This window comes from Chanodichthys erythropterus, chromosome 1 (assembly GCF_024489055.1).
Source record: "Chanodichthys erythropterus isolate Z2021 chromosome 1, ASM2448905v1, whole genome shotgun sequence".
Lineage (NCBI taxonomy): Eukaryota > Metazoa > Chordata > Actinopteri > Cypriniformes > Xenocyprididae > Chanodichthys > Chanodichthys erythropterus.
Genome location: NC_090221.1, coordinates 5,320,842 through 5,345,663, shown reverse-complemented (window position 1 = coordinate 5,345,663; position 24,822 = coordinate 5,320,842). Strand labels below are relative to the sequence as shown.

Sequence of the window (24,822 nt, the reverse complement as noted above, 5' to 3'; positions counted from 1 at the left end):
AAAAATAACCTTTACTTTGCAGCCCGTTTACCTTCGTTACAAGGTCTGGGATCATTTCAGACCTCCAAAGCTTCGAGATCTGTACTATGAAAACGAGTTGTAATAATAAATGTAATAATACATGTAACACATGTATGTAACAAATGTAAATGTACACTTTACTCACTGGACAGCCTTGAGATATGAATCAAAGTGCCCGATATCTGACAGCCTGTAGAATGTAAAGGGATTTTAAATGACACCTTACCTTAATTAATTCTCGTCACATATTCCCGCGATATCGCGTTGTGTTCATTCGGAGCGTTTTAAACTCCAGGAATGTGAGATGTGCTGGAGGAAGTTTGAGTGTTGAGCTGTTGATAGTTGTGTTTGTTATGCCGGAGATTCAGCCAGTGCACAGCGCTGCTGAGAACTACTGAGCTCTTAAAGGGACAGCGACAGTTTAACCGATCTTCATTCAGTTATAGCGCTAATGTCATTTATTGCTCACCCTCGTGTCGTTCTACACCCGTAAGACCTTCATTCATCTTCGGAACACAAATTAAGATATTTTGATTAAATCCGATGCCATTTCCTCTCTCAAGATCCATAAAGGTACTCAAAACATAATTTAAATCAGTTCATGTGAGTAGCCTACAGTGGTTCAATATTAATTGTATAAAGCGACGAGAACACTTTTTGTGCACCAAATTTTAAAAAAAATAAATAACGACTTTTCAACAATATAAAGATGGGCCGATTTCAAAACACTGCTTCGGAGCTTTACGAATCAAATCAGTGATTCAAGTCATGTGATTTCAGCAGTTTAGCCATTTGATAGGAGATCCGAATAATTTGTAAAGTCGTTTAGTTTTTTTGGCACACAAAAAATATTTTTGTCCCTTTAAAATATTACTGTAAAAACATTGAACTCACATGAGGATTAGTTCATTTTCAAATTAAATTTTCCTGATAATTTACTCACCCGCATGTCATCCAATATGTTCATGTCTTTCTTTCTTCAGTCGAAAAGAAATTAAGGTTTTTGATGAAAGCATTCCAGGATTTTTCTCCATATAGTTGACTTCAATGACCTCCAAACGGTTGAAGGTCAAAATTACAGTTTCATTGCAGCTTCAAAGCATTCTACGTGATCCCAGATGAGAAATAAAGGTCTTATCTAGAAAAACCATCACTCATTTTCTAAAAAAAAAAATGTATTTTATACGTTTTAACCATAAATGCTAATCTTGAACTAGCTCTCTTCTTCTTCTCTATTTGAAGTGTATTACTGCCCTCCACAGGTCAAAGTTTGAACTAATTTGTCATATGCAATATGCTAGTGCAAGTATATAACAATTAGTTAAAACTTTGTGTTTAATAGCTATACGGATCTTGAGATTTTAAATGGCATTGCTGTGAATGCAGGCCTCACTGAGCCATCAGATTTAATCAAAATATCTTAATTTGTGTTCCAAAGATGAACGGTCTTACGGGTGTGGAACGACATGACATTATTTTCATTTTTGGGTGAACTAACCCTTTAATCAAACATATTTGCTTCTACAGTTTCTAAATAAAACTACAACTACCACAAGGATGGACGAATAGGCTAGTCAACAACTGTATTCCTTATAAGGCTAATTAGCTGTCAAATCAACACAACTACTGACAGTTTAAGCAAAATTCAGCAGAAAATTAGCTGTATACTTTTGACCCTGTGAACTATTTAATTTGAGTCAATGTTGTCTTTTTTCTTAAAGTCATGCAAAGTTCACAACAATGTCATTATTTGTTGTTTAATTGTATATATATATATATATATATATATATATATATATATATATATATATATATATATAAATAGTCAAAGTAATATTTTAACATCACAGATGTAATGGCTGTTTCATCAAAGCAAATTTGTCCAGATCTAAATATATAAATGATGCATATTGGTGATTTAGCAACGTATAAAAGTCATTTAGCTAAATATTAGCCTGAATTGGTAAGCTAGCTAGCTTTTCCTAAAATGGCAGCTATGGGGCAAATGAGCCAAATGCTGTGGGGTAAATTGAGCCAGTGTTTTATCCTACCCCACTATAAGGCATTGAATTTAAGTTAATCTAGAGTATAAACTGGTGTCATTTCAATATAACATTACGCAACTGGTTTAGTTTATCTTTATTTTTGAGTTTATTTGATAGGAACAGTGTACAAGTACACCAAATCCTTCTCTGATACGAACCAGAGGATGTTTAATCATATATCTTAGTCTCTAATGGTCTAACATGGTTGGCATTGCAGAAAAACTACCATTCCAAGAACCTTTTGAGTTAAATATTTATTCGTTTCAGTGAAATTTATTCATTCTTATTTATTTTTTTTTTTTTTTTTTTTTTTTTTTTAACTCAAACTCTCTGTTTAATCTGTTTATGGGAAAGTTACAACTTTAGTGTTCAACATATTGTTTCAGAAATGCAAACAATTAAACATACTGAAATTTCAACTTAATTTGGATGGTTTTATGTTGTTTAAATTAGCTTTAAAAAAGAAATATGTAATATGAAATATTTATAAAAGGAAATTTGATTATTAAATTAGTTTTTAAAATAGGTATATTATCTTTAAAATTTCACATGAGTTTGATTCAGATTCAGTTAGACGGTCAGTTTACACCCACCTACTGACTCGGCTCAACTTACCCCTAACCTGGGGTAAATTGAGCCAGAGGAAAATTTTTTTAATAAGAAGCCATATTTTTAGAACCCCTTTGTCATAGATGTATTCTGATCATTTAAAATGATACGAAACATCCTGAAATTACTTTAAATACTTTCATTTTACTTCGGCCTCATTTTCCCTTATCTTGAGGACCACATAAGTAAAAAATGGCTCATCTTACCCCACTCTCCCCTATATATATATATGATGTCATACTGTCATATATTAGTGACATCATGGAAAGTTCACAATAGGGTGTGTTTAGGTTTAAAATGAAGATGTTGTGAAGAAAGGCTTGATCTGTGCAGCAAAAGCAATAGGACTTTGTTGTGAGAGAAAGCCGGAGGGTTCACTTATGAAGTTTCCTTTTCTCCTCTACAGCCGATCTGATTGATGTAGGCAGGAACTGTTTCAAATGGGAAGCAGGAAGTGTCTGAGACAATAGAGGTTTTGAGGAGTGGTCCCCAGCTGTACATTTATGGATAAAGAAAAAGGATATCGTTTTGAATAAACTTTCCTCATTGCCAAAAAAAAAAAAAAAAAAAGGAGGAGGAGGAAAGCATTTCTACTCAAATACATTTTTAAAGCTGAGATATATAAAAGTGAATGGCTAAATGGTCATCTATACTATACAATTTCCTTACAACTTTTTTAGATAGAAGTGCTGAGTAATTTTTAAGTAGTGTTTATACAAATAAATAATTCCAAAAAAAAAAAAAACTAGTTTTATAAATACAAACTTTTTATTCTTAAGACAATACATTGAGAAAAATGCCACTGAGTCAAAAGCACACACAGAGAGATTCAAATGTATTAAACAGAACTGATTTCTGCAGCCCCTGAGGTCTCTTCAAGGCAGGTTTTCATCACTTTAAGGAAAGTTTAATCCTCTGGTATTGTTCATTTGGGGGTCACACTTATGTTGTTCGCGGTCAAAAGTCACCAAAGACCTGAAATGCAACTTTATTACTTTTCAATTAAAGCAGTATTTAATGTTAAAATAGAGACAGTGCCTTCAAAATCCAATTTTTGAAGGCAGATTAATGCCATCTGGTGGGAGTAAAAAAGAAAAACATCTATAATGCCATGGTTTATCCACTAGATTGCTATTTAGCTCTGGATATAAAGGCTAAAGTTGTTTTTATACATAAATACTTATTTTTATTAAGTTGTGGATTTGGATATAGACAATCTCAATGCAACTTTTTGTAAAGGTTTATAGTTTTTTGTGTGTGTGTTTGAAATGTTGGTTTGAGGTGCATTCATTTTAACACAGAGAAAGACATTTTGTTACACATAACATCAAAATTCAACAAAAATGAAGGTTAATGAACCTGATTTCAACCTCTTACTTGAGTCTTCTGGTTCAATTTTGCCATATTATTACAGACACACCAGCTCATTTGTGTGTGTATAATAGTGTGTTGTGTGTGTGTTTGAGTGTGTGTGTGTGTGTCTGTTTTGTACTCTCAATGTTTTAGAGTGTAACCGCTTCTTTGGTGTCTGTGTTTTAATTAATCATTTTATTTGTACTCATTTGCAAAAACTTGCTTTGTGTTAGTCACACCAGTTTATATATGTGTGTCTGTGGTGGGGGTAGGTGTGTCTGTTTTGCACTCTTGATATTTTTAAGTGTCACCTCTTCATTGCTTTGCACTTTTTTTCTGCATCGTGGATGATTTGTAAATTGTACACACAAAAAAATGCTCTTTGTTTTGCCTATTTCCCATTAGTTTCCAAAGGCGGTCATTTTTGACAGCGAACAACACAAGTGTTATTAGATTTGTTTTAACGACCATTTAGCTATTTCGAAACAAATCCAAAAAAAAATTTTTGTGAGTTTCATACCATTCTGATGAAGAAGCAGTTTTTTTGTTTTTTTTTTCCTGGCCTAAAATGACTACACTAGAGGGTTTTAAAGAAGACTTTGCTATCTGCAACATCACACAGGAAATCTTCACCTCAGAACATGGGGCTGAAAGGTGGTGTTTTATACGTTGTGTTTTGACAGAATGAGTCGTGCTCCATACACTTAAAAATAAAGGTGTCAAAAAGGGGGTTTCACAGTGATGCCATAGATTAGCCCTTTTTGGGTTCCTCAAAGAACCTTCCATTAAACAGTTCTTAAAAGAACCAGTTTTTTCTTAAGTGTGTGAAGAACATTTTCATAATCTAAAGAACATTTAACAGTAGAATCAAGCCCCCGCCCCTTTAATTGCTAATAGTAAAGTGCCCTTTCGGTCGTATTGTGGTGTGCTATTTGAATCGCAACACTATTTGCAACCCCCAAATGCGATTTCAACTGAGGGGGACTGCTTCCAGAGTATTTATTGATACTGTGTAAGACATTTTACACTAAATGAGTTCATCATACACTATAAAAAAGTATCAGTTAAACATGTCTAACACAACCAGACCCTTCTTCAGTGTGTGGACATAGAATGGAGGTCTTTAAATCTCTGCAAAACACTATATTGTTATGTTGTTCAATCCAAAGAAGGGAGTGTATGATTTACAGAATGAGTGTAAGGGAACCATCCTCAACTGAGAATGATACACACTCACTTTCACATGCACACAAAACATTGCTCTTTTAGGTCTCATCATCATCACTGTGGCGCTGGGCCTTCTCCTCACTCACACTGCTCTCATCGATGTTCTCCAGTGAATCTGCTCTCTGCACCGTCAGGTCAGCTACGCTGATGCAGGGCAGCGTGTTCTGCTCCGGGTATCTCCACGGCTTCAGATTAGGGTCGTGTTTCCGCTTCCACTCTGGGTACTTCAGGCAGGCTTTGTAAATCTTTTTCATGGCCTGTGGGCAAAGACGTTGAAACATCTGAACCATGCATTTTATGCGTTCTTTTATTTCTACAGTTCAAATTGCTTACACACTACAAGTGTTACTTGAGGCCCACCCAGTGAAACCATTCACTCATCACTGAATCTTCAGACCATTTAGCATCAAACATTTATTATTATTTTCAATGTTGAAAACAGTTGTGTAATTTTTTTTTTTTCAGGATTATTTGATGAATAGAAAGTTCAAAAGAACAGCATTTATCTGAAATACAAAGCTTTTATAACATTATACACTACCGTTCAAAAGTTTGGGGTCAGAAAGAATTTTTATTTTTATTTTTCGAAAAGAAATTAAAGAAATGAATACTTTTATTCAGCAAGGATGCATTAAATCAATCAAAAGTGACAGTAAAGACATTTATAATGTTACAAAAGATTAGATTTCAAATAAACTGCTCTATTCATCAAAGAATCCTGAAAAAAAATATTGTACACAAATATTTTGTACAATTGTACACAATAAATCAGCATATTAGAATGATTTCTGAAGGATCATGTGACACTGAAGACTGGCGTAATGATGCTGAAAATACAGCTTTGATCACAGGAATAAATTACGTTTTAAAATATTTCAAATATAAAACTTGCTTTATATTATGCTTAATATTTCACAATATTACTGTTTTTACTATATTTTTAATTAAATAAATGCAGCCTTGGTGAGCAGACAAACTTCTTTTTTAAAAGACATTAAAAATCTTACCAATCCCAAACGTTTGAGTGGCTTTCAGTGTATGCAAGCCAAGTCAGAAAGTCAGCTGTATTTCTAAAGCGCTTTATACAATATAGATTGTTTCACAGCAGCTTTACAATAGTAACAAATTCAAATTCTGCTGTAAAGCAGCTCTAACAAATATAGTGTCATTTTTCAGCTCAAGTCAGTTCAGTATTGATTTAGTTCAGTTCCACAACTGTGTAAATTCATCAGTTGTGCATACATACTGTATACAGTGTATTTGTGCATATGCATGTACTGTACGTATGAGCGCTACACTGAACAAGCAAAAGACACAAGATAGTAGCATTTAAAATTTTTCACATCTGTGTGTATTTTGGCATGTATGTGGCTAATCATTTTATGTCTGTGTGTAAAGTTACTACGCAAAAAGAGTTAATTTAGTTTTAAACAAAGCATTTGATTTTGAAAGATATGTGCAATGTTTTGCAAGCTGTGTGGTTTTGTGTGTATAGTTTTGAGAAATGGAGCCATAGTTTCAAAAACTATGTGTAAGCAATTTAAAAAAAAACTGTAAACATAACATTATGTGGCTATTACAGAACATCTTGTATGATGTGCACAATTCTAATCACCAGATGGCAGCAGAGGAAAACTGAAATTTGTTCTTGACAACATGAGCTTGACTGTTGAGAGTTGCAAACAATAATCAGCGCAGTAACTTAAACTCACAGGAATAACTATATTTGAAAATATATTCATGTTAACCCAAGAATGAAAATTCTGTCATCATTTACTCACCCCTTTTGTTACCCATATTCTTCAAAATATCTTAGCAGAAGAGAGAAACTCATACAGGTTTGGAACAATTTGAGGGAGCAAATGATGACAGAATTTTCATTTTTGGGTGAACTATCCCTTTAAATCAATGTGTGTGTGTTTGTGTGTGTCCCTGCGTTCCAATGTCCATACTATCCATCCTAAATAGTATGTGAGATTAAAATAAGTGTGTCCCAAAGCATAGTATGTTGAAAAGAGTATGCCAAAAGTCCCCGGATGGTCTTCTATTTCCGGTAGATTTTCGAAGTGTGGATCCGTGCATACTATAAAGGCTAATATTGCCCACAACCCATTGCGCATTGGACGAGGATTCAGTTCAGAACTACAAACACGAGTAAAAAGTGTTAAAAAACTACAAAACATGGCGGATACGCGCGATCGACGCTGAGAGATTTGAGTGACTAATAATCATTTTAACCTGATAGAAAATATATATTTAATGTTACCCGTGTTATTTTTCATCTGCAAATACCAATGTGGACTTTTATAAAGATCCGAATGGCCATTAACTTTTAAATGCATCATTATGCATAAATATGAGGACAGTTCTCCACATGAAAGACCCGCGACTGCAGATCAACGTGCTGCATTTCTCTCCGATACGGTAGGAAATTAACTAAATGAAATGTGGAGGATGTAAGATGATTGACAGGCCAGTTTACGGTGACAGGATGCGACAGAGAGAATTGACGCGATTGTATGACGTGTTAGTATGTCCCAAAGCTTGTCTACTCTTTTGCTACACACTCAAAAGTAAGTACTTTTTGTTCACAGAAAGAGTACATACTTTTAGGGCGTAGTATAAGTAGGCGAATTGGAACGCAGCATGTGTGCGTGCGTGCGTGCGTGTGTGTGCGTGTGCGTGTGTGCTCGTGTTTTTGTGACATATCAGGACACAAATGTGTATAATGACATGGGTATGACAAATCGAGGTGACTTAAGAGGACATTACCCCATGTCCCCACTTTTCAAAAGGCTTATAAATCATACAGAATGAGTTTTTGTGAGAAAGTAAAAGTGTGCACAGTTTCCTGTGATGGGTAGGTTTAGGGGTAGGGTTGGTGAATGGGGATAGCAAATACAGTTTGTACAGTATAAAAACCATTATGCATATGGAATGTCCCGACAATTCACAAAAACGAACATGTGTGTGTGAAAAGAAGAATCTAATTATTTTTCGATGCAATAGCTCTTACCTTTGGTGCCACAAACTGTGAGACTCTGTTCACTACCCACTTGGGTAAAGATCCTGAAAAGAAATCAAGATAAAGTTTTAAAACAATATATGCACAGAGAACAAATATCACCATTATTGTACCAAAAAAATAAAAAATAACGTGCACCCCTGAATGCATTTTGTGTATATTAAATACACAGCAGAAATGCTAGGGGGGGGTGGGGGGGGATCATAGACATAGTTTACACTGTAATTTTGTCTCTCTGACTCTGGAGTCTACAGTAAAACTGCAATAAACTGAATCTAAGTGTCTCTCCCACAGGTCACAAACAGCTGGTGCATCACAGCAACGGAAGACATTAATAATCAAAACCATCGCTCAGAGCAGCATGGAAAAGATGACATCAGCAAATTCATAAAATATGTGTAACGCAGGAGTTTCAAAGGCTTCCTGCCTCCCCACTCTGTACAGCACAAGAGCTTACTTGAATGCAGAAGAAAAATGGAGATGACTTCTAGATATTACATTATATTATATTATAAATTTAAACCATGAGATGCTTTCAATCTAAACACATGCATTTTGTGCACATTAAGAAAACATCTTGATGAAACTGCACTTCTCTTTAAAATGATGTGCCGTTCTTGTGTACGGCAACAACTCTACAGGCCTGAAACAGTAAACAGTGTAAGTGTCAAGTAAACACACATGTTCATGGTGTACTTTTCCACCAAAAGAAGGGGCGATCTGACACTGTGACTCCAGCGTACTAACATACTAATTTATTTTTCCCGTAAATGATACTGAACTAGAAATGTTCACCTCGTGGATCCACCTGCGTCAAGTAATAAAGAGTACAGCAGTTTGCTCCATTGGATTGGATCAAGTACCCTGTGAGTAAAGACACGGCTCTGATATAATCCTTCTTTGGTGGGTATTCCTGAAAAAATAGCAACAGTGAGAGTTTAGTTTCATGGGAATGAGTGAATGTTTAAATTTGTAAAGATGGATAAAATATACAAACAGTCTGACCATTATTTGACCTAAACAGATAATAATTAGTCTCACTTTTGAAAAAAAAACAGCATATACTGGTTAAGTATGTTTTGAAGCATGGCAGCTGGTTTATGCTGGTCCTTAGTTGGTCATGAGCTGGTTTAAGCTGGTCCTAAGCAACTAGCTCCAGCTCAGGACCAGCTTAAACCAGATCATGACCAACTAAGGTCCAGCATATACCAGCTCCATCCAGCTGCCATGTTTCAAAACATACCTAACCAGCACATGCTGTTTTTTTAACAGGGCTGTCGTTACTGCCAAATAAAGGAGAGGCTGATCACCGCAGAGCCATGGGTGGAGCATGAAGTCCAGCTCCCCCTCTCTGGATATAATTTGGGAGTAATAGGTGGAGCTACAATGTCCAACCACACCCTAATCCTACCCATAACCCATACCCATATAGATCCAGAGAGGTGAAGCTTATTATATGGCTACGCACTAGGGGTTGAACAACTTCAGATGTTTGTAAGTCGACATTTATGTGATTAAAGTTGAGTCGTGTACGATAACGTACAATTACGGAAGAGGATTAGGGCCAAGCAATAATAAAAAATTAAAACCATCTCGTTAAATTTCAAGAAAAAAGTCGATATAAAATGTTGGGAATAAACTCATTAAATTATGTGTTTATTCTCAACATTTTATCTCGACTTTTTTCTCGAAATGTAACGAGTTTTTTCTCGTAATTTAATGACTTTATTCTCAACATTTTATCTCGACTTTTTTCTCGTAATTTAACGAGTTTTTTCTCGTAATTTAATGAGTTTATTCTCAACATTTTATCTCGACTTTTTTCTCTAAATTTAACAAGTTTTTTCTCGTAATTTAACGAGTTTATTCTCAACATTTTATCTCGACTTTTTTCTCAAAATTTAACGAGTTTTTTCTCGTAATTTAACGAGTTTATTCTCAACATTTTATCTCGACTTTTTTCTTGAAATTTAACGAGTTTTTTCTCGTAATTTAACGAGTTTATTCTCAACATTTTATCTCAACTTTTTTCTCGTAATTTAATGACATTTTTCTCATAACTTAATGACTTTATTCTTTACTTTTTTCTCGAAATTAAACAGGTTTTTTTCTCGCAATTTAACGAGTTTATTCTCAACATTTTATCTCGACTTTTTTCTTGAAATTTAACGAGTTTTTTCTCGTAATTTAATGAGTTTATTCTCAACATTTTATCTTGACTTTTTTCTTGAAAGTTAACAAGTTTTTTCTCGTAATTTAACGAGTTTATTCTCAACATTTTATCTCGACTTTTTTCTCGAAATTAAACAGGTTTTTTTCTCGTAATTTAACAAGTTTATTCTCAACATTTTATCTCGACTTTTTTCTTGAAATTTAACGAGTTTTTTCTCGTAATTTAACGAGTTTATTCTCAACATTTTATTTCAACTTTTTTCTCGAAATTTAACGTGTTTTTTCTCGTAATTTAACGAGTTTATTCTCAACATTTTATCTCGACTTTTTTCTTGAAATTAAACAGGTTTTTTTCTCGTAATTTAACGAGTTTATTCTCAACATTTTATCTCTACTTTTTTCTTGAAATTTAACAACTTTTTTCTCGTAATTTGACGAGTTTATTCTCAACATTTTATCTCGACCTTTTTCTCAAAATTTAACAAGTTTTTTCTCGAAATTGAATGAGTTTATTCTCGAAATTTAACAACTTTAATCTCGAGATGGTTTTATTTTTTCATTATTGCTTGGCCCTAATCCTCTTCCGTATACAATAATGTGTACAATAAGCTGTTTAAAACGTGCATTCCACCGATCAATATTGAGAATCCAGATGGTATAATCAAACATATCTTGTGGAGCGCTCTCGGAGTATGCATTTATTCGTCATTTTAACTGCTGGAAACGGAGCATAAAAGTGGACTTCAAAGATTTCTTATCCTGTTGCGCCCTCTATAGGCCTCTATTTCGTCGTCAGAAAAGTGTGATTGTACTGTACACGCTCCACAAGATGTTTTTAAACCGCGTGTACATGTATGCGCAGGTTGCACATGCACATTTAATTTTTTTGCAGTAATTAGTTTATCAACAAGGTGGCAACCATGCCCATTGATTCACAAAGTAGCCAAAGTAAAACTGCATAAACAGAACAGAGCGGAACGCATGCAAGCTACAGCGACAACAGAGGCCTACATAGACGAGAGATTGTGCGAAGGGGTTGGAGAGTACCCTCATTTGTACAACTCTAGCATGAAAGAATACAAAGATGTTTACATGGGTTGTAACTCGTGGCAAGAGATTGCTCAAAACTGTGAATGTGTCGAACGCCCGTGTATGCGTATGAGTCAAATGAACTATACTTTGCCAGGCTGTGCGTTCGCCAAAGTAGACTAATCAACTAGTCTGTGCAACCCCTACTACGCACCAGATAAATAAATAACTACAGTTAAACTACATGGTTGGAATCACTTTCAGAACAATTTTTTTCCAGCTGATGAGCGATAAAAACTACAGAGCCCCGGACATGACATGCTGGAAAAAAATAGTAGGCTAAATCGTGTGGACGATTTACTATTTCGTTCCCTCGATTTACTAAAATGTGCGTTTGATTTACTATTTCGTTCCCTTGATTTATAAATCATACACATGATTTATAACACATGATTCCCTCGATTTACTAATTCGTGCGCACGATTTACTATTTCGTTCCCTCGATTTATAAATCATGTGTATGATTTATAAATCAAGGGAATGAATTAGTAAATCGAGGGAATTAACTTTTGCATGTCAAAAACATGCAAGGAAAAAAAAATTGTTTTTGCTCCGTAAAAAACAATCATGAGCAAACAGGATCCACTGGAGTTTGAGCGTTTAAAGCGACAGACAACAAAAATGCAACTCTGCTGCTTTAATGCCGCCTTCACATGCTATCGGAAATTTGATAATTCCCACTTCTGAAGTCGTGATTACGAGCTAATCATATTCAAATTTCGAAATGGGAAGAGCGTTCATGTACAGTTTTTAAGCTAAGAAACTAGTATTTACAATAATTCCGAGAGCATGTGAAGGCAGCAAAAATGCTCAAGCTCTTTAAAGTGGGATGGATTCTGATTGGCTGATTGGATGTTTTTATTATTCATCAGCTGGAAAAAATCATTGTGAAAGAAATTCCAACAATATCGTTTCTCTGAGTCACAATCATTATAGTCGTGGTGTGGACTCTGCTATCATTTTATATTTAGAACGATTTTTAGAACTGGTGTGAATGGGCCTTTTCTCTGTATAAACATTTACAAAGCCTACTCAGCAAATAGTGATCTGTTCAGATTTTAAAAGTTGTGTAGTGTATTCCAGGCTTTGAAAATAATCTGCTACAATATACAAAACAATCAAGCAATCTAGCAATAAGACAACAACACTGCAGTTAGTAGGCCTATTAATAATGAAATCCTTAGAGGTCAATTTGACAGCAGATTGATAACTGAGACATAAGATAGCTCCAGAATATGTTTGTGAGAAACAATGGTTTCAGTTACCTGAATGAAAGGATATACAGCATGGTCATGGCCAATATTAGCATGCTATTAGCATGAAGAGAGCCGTATAATAAACCGATATATTTCAGATTTAAAAGCAAGAAATCAACATCTTGTACAAGATTTTACATAGAGAAAATAAAGGAAGACACAAGCCTGTTGACGCTATCTAGACATGTAATTATTCATTACAACAAAGGGATTCGGTCACCCGACAGTGTGCTTGATACCTCTGTCAGACTTTTGTCACTGATCTGGCCTCTTCTGTTTCAAGCGACTCAAGACCTGGAAGGCTGACCTACATACCAACTGACATACTGTGCTGGACTATATTGTTGCCTGTGCCAAAATGTTTAATAAAATCAGAGCTTCTACAGACCTAACAATCCAGACCAAACACAGACATACCGGGTGTTTGACAGAGTAGTTGATTATCAGATAATCGTTGCCAAGAGGAAGCCATGACCGCATGGTGACAAAGTCTCTGTTCTTCAATGGACTCGGACATTTCCCTGTAAATAAACAAGGATAGGATTTAGAGTCCGGTTAAACCATGAAAAGACAAGAAGGTAAACTTGAACCAGTGCATAATAATTGCGGGCTTTTCACACTGCATGCGCTTAACCCCGGGTTATTGTCGTTTTAAAAAACGGTTTTAACCCCGGGTAAAGTAACGTTTCACACTTGTAATTTAGATGCACCGCATTTTACCCAGGGTTATGAAACCGCTTTTGCAGTGCCAAACTTGTACAGTGTAAGAATGTTACAACTAGATGCTTAGTAACCGCCAACCATCCGATGTCAAACAGCGATGGAAGCGCAACAATTGGAGTTAATTTCATTCTTAACTTTATAGTTCAAAAAGTTCACTCAGAAAACCTTGATATTACAGGCAGCAATGTGTAATATGAGAACGCGCAATGCTAGAAGCCTTTATGTAAACAGGTCACGTGCTGCATTTGTCCAGTCAGTAAAACACTGACATATTCAAATAAAGACTTTAACCCGGGGATTAGAAATGTGCAATGTGCAATGTGAAACTGCAGCCCAGAATTATCTGTTAACCCTGGGTATATTATGGGCAGTGTGAAACGTGAATAAAGATAATATTTCAAGCCCTAATAAGTCTAACACTGTAGTTTTTAAGCTTTATGTTCTCACAAAATAACATAAAACAGAATGTTTTCTTAATGATTTTGTAGAATTGCAGTATGTCTTATAATACTCTTTCATTGCTCTTTTGCTAATTGATTCCTCTTGTATTATTGCTTTAATTGGAGACATTACAGGCAAAAACACAGTTTTTTCAGGCACCTGTCAATTTTGAGATTTTGCGCTTTTTGGCTTTTCATAAAGTGTTTTTTTCAGACTGGTGGAAAGAAAACATCCAAAAAACACTTTTAAGTGTATATTTTATAGCACTTTATCTATTTGCGCCTCTAAATTTAAATTACAGTACATATCTTTAAAGGCCACTTTCTCAAAATGAGTTTTTTCTCCTGCTTTGAGTCAGAAATCTCCAGTTCAGCAGAACTTATATACACCAAACTTTACAGTTTTATTCCCATCTATATTCTGAAGGTTTTTACAGAGGGATTTGTTGATATATAATTTGCCTGATTTTATACATTTAATTCTTTAAAAAAAGGGTGAATTTTTTTTTTTTTTTTTCTGGCTGTTGATTTTCTGATTTTCCCTCTGTAAAAACCTTTGAATTTAATATGTCCAAAAAATTAAGTGAGAATTGTTAACCTGACATCATCCAATATTCAGATTTTTGTTCTAAAAAAATATGCAAATTAGTGCATATTTAATTAGATAACACCTAATTTGCATATTTAAACAACATTTTAGAAAACTTGTAATGCAATTTTTTTTGCAATTTTTAATGTAATCAATCAGTTAGGGAAGTAAGGTGATATCTACTAGTTCATTTTTTTACCCTATTCAACTGGGGTGTCTCGCCTTAAATGACTCTTTAGCTGATATTCATGCACAGCACTGTATAAGAATCATTCAACCATAAACAACCCAATGATTTTCATCTTTGCAGTCTAACTTTTTACTCCTGGTAAGCACAAATATAGGCTTAATAATAATAATTCAAGTGTATTGGTGCTTAGTTCACTCACAGGAATAATATCCTACATCTGCATTAACTGTCAGTCTTCCGATATCGAAAGTGTCGATCATGTTGGTGTCCCATTTTTTCCGGTAGCTTGTGTCGTGCAAGACGTCGTAGAGAGTCTCTGCCGTCACGTCCTTGCACACGATTCTCATCTAAGAGGAAAAACAGACATCGTCTCATTGACTCTTTCAAATCTTAAGAACTTTTCCATTGCAGTTGAATACAAAGTTCACAAAGTTTGTTCAGCAGTCCTGTAGTTTTCCCTCTGGTGCTGCCGTGATAAAGCGCAGACAGATTTTCAATGCATTCTGTTGCCGGGCAGATGAAAAATGAAAGCATTTCACTGTGCTGACAAAGGCCAGCTACCGTTTATACATAGATCTATTCATTTCCTTATCTTTAAAAGCCCTGCTTTCTGCGTGACTCAGCCATGTCAGGCCACAAAGAGTAGAAGTTGACACAGCAAACAGTGAGTATAAAAGGATCTCCAGTAGAGCGAGAGATACTGCGAATGTGTTGGCCTGAATTTTATTTCAAGCTTACATGTAGCTTGTTTTTTTCCAGGTATACTGTAGCTACCTTATCCTTTAACTCGGCCTGGGTTGGGAGGAGGGTCAGGTAAGCATGAATACATCAAATGCAATGTGATCAGATATTGCATGTCTCTGCGACGCAAGTCACCGTGTAACTCAATCAACTCTACCCTGGCATCATTTAATAATTTATTCCCAACCCCCTACAACCCCGGCTTGATCAGTCCCTCCTCATTTCCATTGGGCTCCTTGGAACAAGTTTTATTTAGTCTCTATGAATGGAATGTCGTCAAAGCCTACAAAGCTCAATTATTCATGAAAAGAACACATCAGTGCCCCGGCGAGCTGCGTGAATTATTGAAGAACGTCTGTCATCTCCTTTCATTTTTGCAACCGTAACGGGTCTAAATAATTTCCCCACACCTGCCTGAAACGTTGCTGAAACGGCCCTCGTGTATAGGTCCTCACGTCGGGACAGCTTTTAGCCATTGTCAGAGAGGTCAACAGAAGTGCTTTTACACAAAAAAACCACAGAAAAAAGGCTAAATTCTGGTATAAGACAGCAGGAGGGGCTCAGGTTTCCTCATCTGAGCCTGCTGTTACCACAGTTTTCCGCTCTTAATTTTTCAGCACATCTCATGGGTGCAGTCTGTCCCTGAGAGACCAGTCTTTCATCTCAGAGACTGTGGATCATGAAGCAGTCAGGCCTGGCCTGCTTCACTGTACGCTGAGTTTCCCCTGGGCAAATGGCCCATAACCATATCTCTGTTTGTTTCTCTAAGATTTTCTCTGAAACGGGTCTGGAGTCTGTGAGGAAAGCTACTGTTCAGGAGCTTATAAGATATACTGTAGTTTATACACAGTGTCTGTGTTTTTTTGCACAGCACACGTTGATATACTGCAATGTATATTTAAGTCTTTGGTTCACATGCAGAATATTTGTATACGTTTGTATACCCCCCAAACTGAACCACATCATGCACCATATGGTGCGGGCTGAAGTAGATATTTGATTAAAAAAACTAGCTCATTTACAGTAACAAAAAACTATTAGGCCTAAATAGTAATATAATATACATTATCATTCAAAAGTTTGGGGACGGTAAGAATTTTTTTTATATTTTGAAAGAATTTTCTCATGCTCGCCATTTATTTGATCAAATTCAATAAAAATAGTAGCATTGTGAAATATTATTATACCTATTTCCAATTGTAATATATTTTAAAATGTAATATATTCCTGTGATACAAAGCTACATTTTCAGCATCTCCAGTCTTCAGTGTCACATGATACTTCATAAATCATTCCAATTGGCTGATTTGCTGCTCAAGAAACATTTCTTATTATTATCAGTGTTGAAACAGCTTTTTTTTATTCTGTGATGAATAGAAAGTTCAAAATTACCACATTTATTTGAAATAGAAATCCGTTCTTTGCTGAATAAAAGTATTAACTTCTTTCAAAAGTAATTTCTGACCCCAAACTTGAACAGTAGTGTACATATTAGTATTTTTTACCTGTATATACCCACTGTTTTTGATTTTATTATTAGATTGCATTGTATGAATTACTATTATTACTGCATTTGCATGATTAAACAGGTTTTTATAATACAGGTGCATGTGCTCTACAATGAAAAAAAAGGGGTAACCTAAAAATCAATCTGCATTAACTGGCTTTAATCAAGTAAAAATACTACTATTTAACATCACTGAACCAACCTTTATTCATTAATTTATACCAGCAAAACTAATTTTTAAATCAGTTACAAATCGCTCTTTAAGATAGCAATTTCGGGTTACCACTTTTTACAGTGTAAGACAAACCTATTACTATACTATATTAATATACAATGGTTGTTGTTAGATACATAATAATGTGGTTACAGTAAAATGCTTCCTAATGTGCATAAGCCAATCAAGCATTATCTTTTTAAAAAAAACCTATTGGAAAATCCAGATTAGTTGTTTTGGAACATGATAACTGTTTTCTAGCTTGTCATCTGATCTATTCCAGTTTTACTATGCATTAGATTGAATAGTTGTGTATATTTCTTAGCTAATACTGTTTCTAAAGTTACTAGTATCCTTTTTAGTTTTTCTACTAGTACTTATTTATTATATAATCTTATTAGCAAGATTAAAACTGGAGTGCACTCTAGGAACTTATAAATAATATGTACAAAATAAGACTATTCAGTTGCTGAAACATATAGCCAAATATCAGAATAGTTATAACTAATGAATAAGTAGACCTACTGAATAGATGAATACTTTCAAGTGACACTGGTACCAGCTGAATAATAGTTGGAAGTGAATCTGAACCACAGATCCTGTTTGAATTCAATGGCAAACATTTGCAATTTGTGACTAGTAACCAAGTTATTAAAGCAATAAGTCCTGTGAAAACGCCACTTCGCGACGTGCCTAACAATGTTCACTTAGCTGTTATAAATTCACTGTAAACCACGGCTTCATGGGGCTTATTGCTTTTATAAAACGGTTACCACACAATACAACTTTTAAAGCCAAAAAAATGTGTATCAATGCAACTTTCATGAAATAAAATCATTAAAAGGCTTCCTTCCGCTGGAAAAAATATTCCCTGACTGTGAACAGCAACAGAAGTTACATTTATTACGCCATTAGATGGCGTCAAAGATTTTATGAGCAAGTCGCAAAGACTTTTACATCGAAATGCATTGACTAGCGCTGTCAGTGTCAGCAGGGCACGGGAAAACCCTTTAAAGGTGCCCTAGAACCAGTTTTTACAAGATGTAATATAAGTAAGGTGTCCCCTGAATGTGTCTGTGAAGTTTCAGCTCAAAATACCCCATAGATTTTTTAATAAATTTTTTTAACTGCCTACAGTATTTTGGGGCATCATTAACTATGCACCGATTCTGGCTGCGGCCCCTTTAAACCTCGCGCTCCCTGCCCCCCCGAGCTCTCGACTATAATAAAGTGCATTTACAAAGTTCACACAGCTAATATAACCCTCAAATGGATCTTTACAAGATGTTCGTCATGCATGCATGCATCGGATCATGTGAGTATATATTTGGATGTTTACATTTGATTCTGAATGAGTTTGATAGTGCACCGTGGCTAAAGCTAACATTACACACTGTTGGAGAGATTTATAAAGAATGAAGTTGTGTTTATGAATTATACAGACTACAAGTGTTTAACAATGAAAATAGCGACGGCTCTCTTGTCTCCGTGAATACAGTAAGAAACGATGGTAACTTTAATCACATTTAACAGTACATTAGCAACATGCTAACGAAACATTTAGAAAGACAGTTTACAAATATCACTAAAAATATCATGTTATCATGGATCATGTCAGTTATTATCGCTCCATCTGCCATTTTTCGCTATTGTTCTTGCTTGCTTACCTAGTCTGATGATTCAGCTGTGCACAGATCCAGACGTCCTGCCCTTGTCTAATGCCTTGAACATGGGCTGGCATATGCAAATATTGGGGTCATACATATTAATGATCCCGACTATTACGTAACAGTCGGTGTTATGTTGAGATTCGCCTGTTCTTCTGAGGTCTTTTAATCAAATGAGATTTACATAAGAAGGAGGAAACAGCGGTGTTTGAGACTCACTGTATGTCATTTCCATGTACTGAACTCTTGTTATTCAAGGTAAATTCAATTTTTGATTCTATGGCACCTTTAAAAGTTAAAAGGACAAGATCACAGTGGACATTCAAACAGAGTTTTTATTATGAACATAGGACTGACCTGAAGGAAAATGCTAAATCTGAATGCAGGTAATACACTCGGTCACTCGATATCTCTCTCGCGATACTCTTCTACATAATGCTTTAATTAATGAACAAAATCAATTGAGAACAAACATATGGTTACGATGCTAAAACAGAAGCAGCAACATACACACACAGTGGCGCATCAATACTTATGTAGCTAATGCGTGAATGTTTTGGGGAATTTTACAATGTCTTCGAACGCGCCTCAACCAATCAGAATCAAGGGCTGGAACTATCAGTTTTGTAAGGGTAGCTATTTAATAATTAGACTTACTAGCGACTAACTGAATCGGTCTTTGTCAGACACGTGATTTTGTTGTGTGTGACGTCACCGCGGCGCCATATTTGTGGTATCCCTGCTGACTGTGAGAATGAAAGAGATTACACGAGTTGAGATAACAAGCAAATAACTCGCAAATATGAAGAAGCACAAGAACAAAGTTAAAATTTCATATCGCGATAAACTCACCAAAGATGCCAGGGACCGTTATTTGGAGAATTTTTCATCCATTCATAACATAGATCTGTACGAGCTGACTGCAGTAAGTTGGAGTGCTACTGACCCCGCATTGCTACCTAAATCATCATACTTAAATATTGTTAACTGTCTTGTTTATGGCATAAACGCATAGTGAACAATTTAAAAACTATAAATCCCTCGAAGATCACAGATATTTCACTAATGGGTGCAGGATTTATTTATGTTCTGAAGGAAGGACTGCGATAACACAGTATAGTAACGATAATGATGTCGTGTTAACTATATAACAAGTGCATGATTAAGGATGGTTTAGTATTATCAGGAAGAATTTTGAACTAATACTACCCTTTTTTTCATGCATTTTTTTTCCTTTATTGCATTAAGTACATAAACCAATGTATAACACAATAAACATTGTTCCAATAAACAAGGCATCATCAGAGATGTATGTAGAATTTAATAGTGTATTTTATTACAGTACATTCTGATATAGTATACCTTTTAGACCTACCTCTGTGTTGTCTGGGTCAATGACATTATGAGTCTTTTTTTTTTCTTTTTCTTTTTTTTGTCCAAAGGCCTTAATAATAATAAAAACAAAGATATGTCATGCAAGTTAAATATCTGATTTACAGATTGTGTATATTATTAATTATCCTGTTAATACTATAAGTGCATATAACATAAATCTACAAATCACCCTGAAAAATTTAATTATACATGCTTTATTGTTCATGCAAGACTGGATAAAGCATCAGCACATTTTTACACTACAATTCTACAAAAGATTCAAACATGCGCTGATTGGATGGTTTCTCTGTGAAAATCTCAAAACAGTCAGTAATCTCTGCTACTCTGTATTTAAACAAAGGAGACATATTTCTGTGCAAATCATCTCTGTATGCCCATACAGCTGAAAGCTTCAGGTTTGCATAGATATGACACAGTTTCATTGAATGTTCTGTATACCGTCTCAGGGGAAACATTAGAAGTGTTGTGCAGGCAGACCAAATCTGAGGTATATTAAGGTTCACAGAAGCATTTGAAATTTGTATTTGTTGCGTCTGGAATCAGAGGCACAAAAAAAAAAAAAAAAAAAAATTGTAACGCCATAAAGGTTCCCAGGTTTGGCAGACCCGTATAGTACATTAACATCATCTCCAAAACAAACATCAGACATCCTGTACATATCAAGTCGGTTTACTTCTGCACATGCAGATCACCATCTCCTCCAGCCTCCTGCATCTTCTCAGTGTGAAGATGATCACTTTCTCCAGCCTGATGGACCATAGTGTCAGCTGACTGACTTGGGTAAAGTTGGTTTTATATTCGCACATCCGTATTCAATAGCCTTGTTAATCACACTACATTGGACATTCAGTGGACATTCACAAGTAAATATGCCATTAAACAATACTTGCCTATTTTGATCGACTGTGAAAAATGTTATAAGTTGACAATCGTTGGTCGTCAATATCATGTCGCTGCTTAAAATTCGCAAACATTAATTTATTGCATATTTATTGGAAAGTCTGAATTTATCAGAAGTCTGAATGTGCAAATATAAAACCAACTTTACCCAAGTAGCTGACTGGATTGTTTTTCCTTAGTGTCTGTGTGTGCATCTCAATCAGCTCTGAGCTCTTGAATCAGTATATTGTGTATACAAATTTTGTGACTGAGACCGTCCTGATCAGTGCCCTAACTAATGAACTAGGGAGCTGATTGAGACACAGCCTGTGTTTAATGCTGATGTGGCCTTAATGTAGGGAGGGATGGTGTCCAGTTGGGGTCAGTCTCCATAATCTTTAAGCAGGCTGATCTGCAATGAAATGAAAAGGTCCACAGACCACAGCTGTAAAAAGTAGTCAGAAAATTAGAATCAGTATATAGATACAGAGCAAAAATGTCGTACCTTAAGTATAAAAATGCTGTAGCAAAATTAAGAAAAATAAAATGTAGACATATTCAAGTAAAGGGATTCAGTTTAAATTGACTTGTTTCATAGCACATACAATCCAAAACAATGCGTTGCTATAACGTTTTCTACTTTAGAAAACAGAAACCTCTAACTTACCTTTGTGAAATGTAGAAAGCAAACATACTTGAATGGAGATATCTTGACGAAAGTGATGTTTTGCGTCTCACCGCGGCAACCCGTGCGATCCGGCGCCTCTGTTATTGCCTCTAACGTTACATACTCTCCGTACAGCCTTTTTTCAAGTAGGAAACCGACTAAATCTAATCTCGTAGTAAAGTTTTTGACATTTTCTATCGTGGGACATATTATTGCAGCTTTTCACACAACAAAAGTGTGCCATTTTTACAATGAAAAGTAGCCAAAGAAGAAACAACTCTGCACTGATACAGAGATTGTTTGGATACCTCAGAAATGGCGACGACACCCATAATGCACTTCGGTTTTCACGAGTGTGACGTCACCTGACAAAGACCGATAGGTAACTGGATTAATAGTAGGCCTAATTTAAAAAGTAAAAGTAACATAAAACATATACTGGTTATTTCTAAAGAATACATGTTAAAACAGCTTGCCATAGCCTAGCTACCACATTACACTGCATTCTTAAAGAGGGAATATATCCAAATAAAGGTTGTGTTCACTGAGCCAAAGATAAAGCGACGTTTTTTTTTTTTTCATATACAGACAATTACTATACAAACTCACTGATGATATGTAGCATAATATCGCAAAACATACTAGAAATATGTCGCATTTTAGACGCGGAAGCCAGTGTGGACTGAAAGAAAAGAGTGTCAACAAACTAGTCTCGGGATTATGTGCGTCAATTGATCCGCATTGCAGCGAACTTGCCTTGAGTTTCTGCACAGTTTTGCACTCCTCATCTCGACACCACACCGTCACTCCTCCTTTATTATAACGGGCGACCCAGCCATCCTGACTTTCACATTGATCTCGGAAAGATAAGAAGTCGGTGTCATCCGGTATCTGGACTGGCATCTTGCCTCCCGGTGCTGTAGATCAGACAGGTCTGCAGGGCTAAAGGCTCCTCTCATAAATGCCCCTGATCCGCTCGTTTATGTTTGTGTTGTCTCCACTTGTCGTTTTCACTTAGTTTTAGTCTAAAATCTCTTCTATAGTTTAGTCTAACTGTTGTAACTAATGTATGATGGAGCAGGTGTATCTGAGCATCCTCTTCAGTCCTGCATCAGTCCCATACTGGAGAGACGCATTATATAAGTAAGGCATCACGTTACTGACATGTCGTTTTTCAGGTGGAGCAGTCTACAAGAGCCCATTTAGTCAGACTGACTGATGATCCATGGATCAGGTGTCATGTTTGTCAATTCAAAGGATTTCTTTTCCGTGACTGTTTTGTTTAACCTGTGCAGGTGTGTAGCCTGAATCCAACGTCTACTGTTTCGTATACCTACCTTGTCTCAGCATTACTTCTTACTGTGCAGGGGGAAAGTAAAAGTCTGCTTTGTACAGATTAGTATTTGAACAAACATGTCCCAGTTTAGGTCTAGGAGCTTTGTGTTCTTTGGAAAGCGGATTTCTTCCAAAGCCCGTAGTCAAAACATTCAGGGAACCCAGCAACCAAAAAATATTAATCCTAATAAGAAATATAGGCCTTTAAATGTCAGATGAACTGTGAAAGTCAACCTGAAACTTCCATTCGACATAAAACAAAATGAATGTTGTGTTGTTTGGATGTTAAGGGAATGTTAATAGGGGTATATTTGGATTTCAGGTTTGGGAATTATACCTTCATAAACTCTGGAGCTCAGTAAAATAATAAAATGGCCTTTTGTGTGCATTGAAATTACGTATTTGGGTGGTTTATCTTCACTTGGGTATGAATCATCCATATGAAGCAATGCCCATCCTCAATCAAGCAGTCTGCATGTGTCAGTCACATGGGAAAGAGCAGCCTCAGTCTTGAGGAATCTACTGCAGGTGCCAAATAATAGTGTCAGTCTGCTTTCTTGAGCTTCAACAATGAAAATACCCCTCCTTTGTTAAATCGAAAAACACTTGCAACAAAATACACTGCAACATTTTATTTCAATGGTCCACTTTAGACAATCTACTAACAATACGTTTGCAACTACATATGAACTAGCAGTCATTAGAGTATTGGTAGACTGTCTAATATCTGCTAACATTTTATTTTGATGCTTCCCATTAACTTTGCAAGTATATGTCAAACTACCGAACCCTAACAGTCTACTACTGTCTATTAATACTCAAATGAGAGTTAGTTGACATAGTTGCAATGTTATAGTTAATCGAATGTCTAAAGTGGACCATCAAAATAAAGTGTAACCAAATGCATTTCTATCATCAATTATCATTTTTTACTAATTATTGCTCAATATTTTTTTCCTGATCCCTATATGACAATTGGAAAAACTATATTTACTTTTATTTAATTATTTTTGATTATATATATTTTTATTATAATTACTTTTCACTGAATGTGTTACCATAGGGCAATAGTTCTCAACCAGGGGGCCGCTGTCCACTAGGGGGCCTCAGCAAACTCCCAGGGGGACCACAATACCTCTTAAAATTATTTAAATTTAGTTATATTAACATAATCATAATTATAATGCAAAAAAAAAAAAAGAAGAAAAACCACTAAACCTAAAGGTGTACAACATTAAACTGACATCATATTTAGTTTTATTACAACATATATTAGCTTAGATCAGTGTTGACACATCTTGCCAGGGTCATGGTTTTCCTGCACAATTGGGCTGTTTTGAAAATGCAATCACTGGACAAATGACAGAGGTTACATTTTACATTTAGGTAGGTTACATTTTTTATAATGTACCGTAATGTACCAAAACAAAGGGGGAAAAATCCTTTTACTAATGTGTATTGATCCCTATGAATACCTGGCAACCAGAGGACAGCTGAAAGAGCGACTGAGCGAAGGAGAGATGGTATGGGCGGGCATGTTTCAGTCCCAACAGGAATCAAAAAATAATAATAAAAGATTAAATAACTGAAGAGAAGTAAAATACAGATTAAATAATTATATATATATATATATATATATATATATATATATATATATAAATAATTATATATATATATA

At 35.4% G+C, this 24,822-nt stretch overlaps 2 protein-coding genes across 4 annotated transcripts in view; both read right to left on the bottom strand.

Moving 5' to 3' along the window:
• arap3 (ArfGAP with RhoGAP domain, ankyrin repeat and PH domain 3) overlaps positions 1 to 399 on the bottom strand; it is a 44,656-nt gene extending 44,257 nt beyond the window's left edge. For all 3 annotated transcript variants that reach the window (XM_067385524.1, XM_067385539.1, XM_067385532.1), the window contains exon 1: positions 248 to 399. The gene's annotated coding sequence lies outside the window, so the exon portion shown is untranslated. The remainder of the gene's footprint in view (positions 1 to 247) is intronic.
• A 4,894-nt stretch (positions 400 to 5,293) lies between these two features.
• stard15 (StAR-related lipid transfer (START) domain containing 15) lies at positions 5,294 to 22,712 on the bottom strand. The gene is made up of 6 exons (XM_067368920.1): positions 22,566 to 22,712; positions 14,939 to 15,086; positions 13,215 to 13,318; positions 9,076 to 9,193; positions 8,272 to 8,324; positions 5,294 to 5,512 (listed from the first exon to the last, which is right to left on the bottom strand). Exons 1-6 carry the CDS (start codon positions 22,710 to 22,712, stop codon positions 5,294 to 5,296), a joined length of 789 nt encoding a protein of 262 aa, XP_067225021.1.
• Positions 22,713 to 24,822: the final 2,110 nt, after the last annotated feature.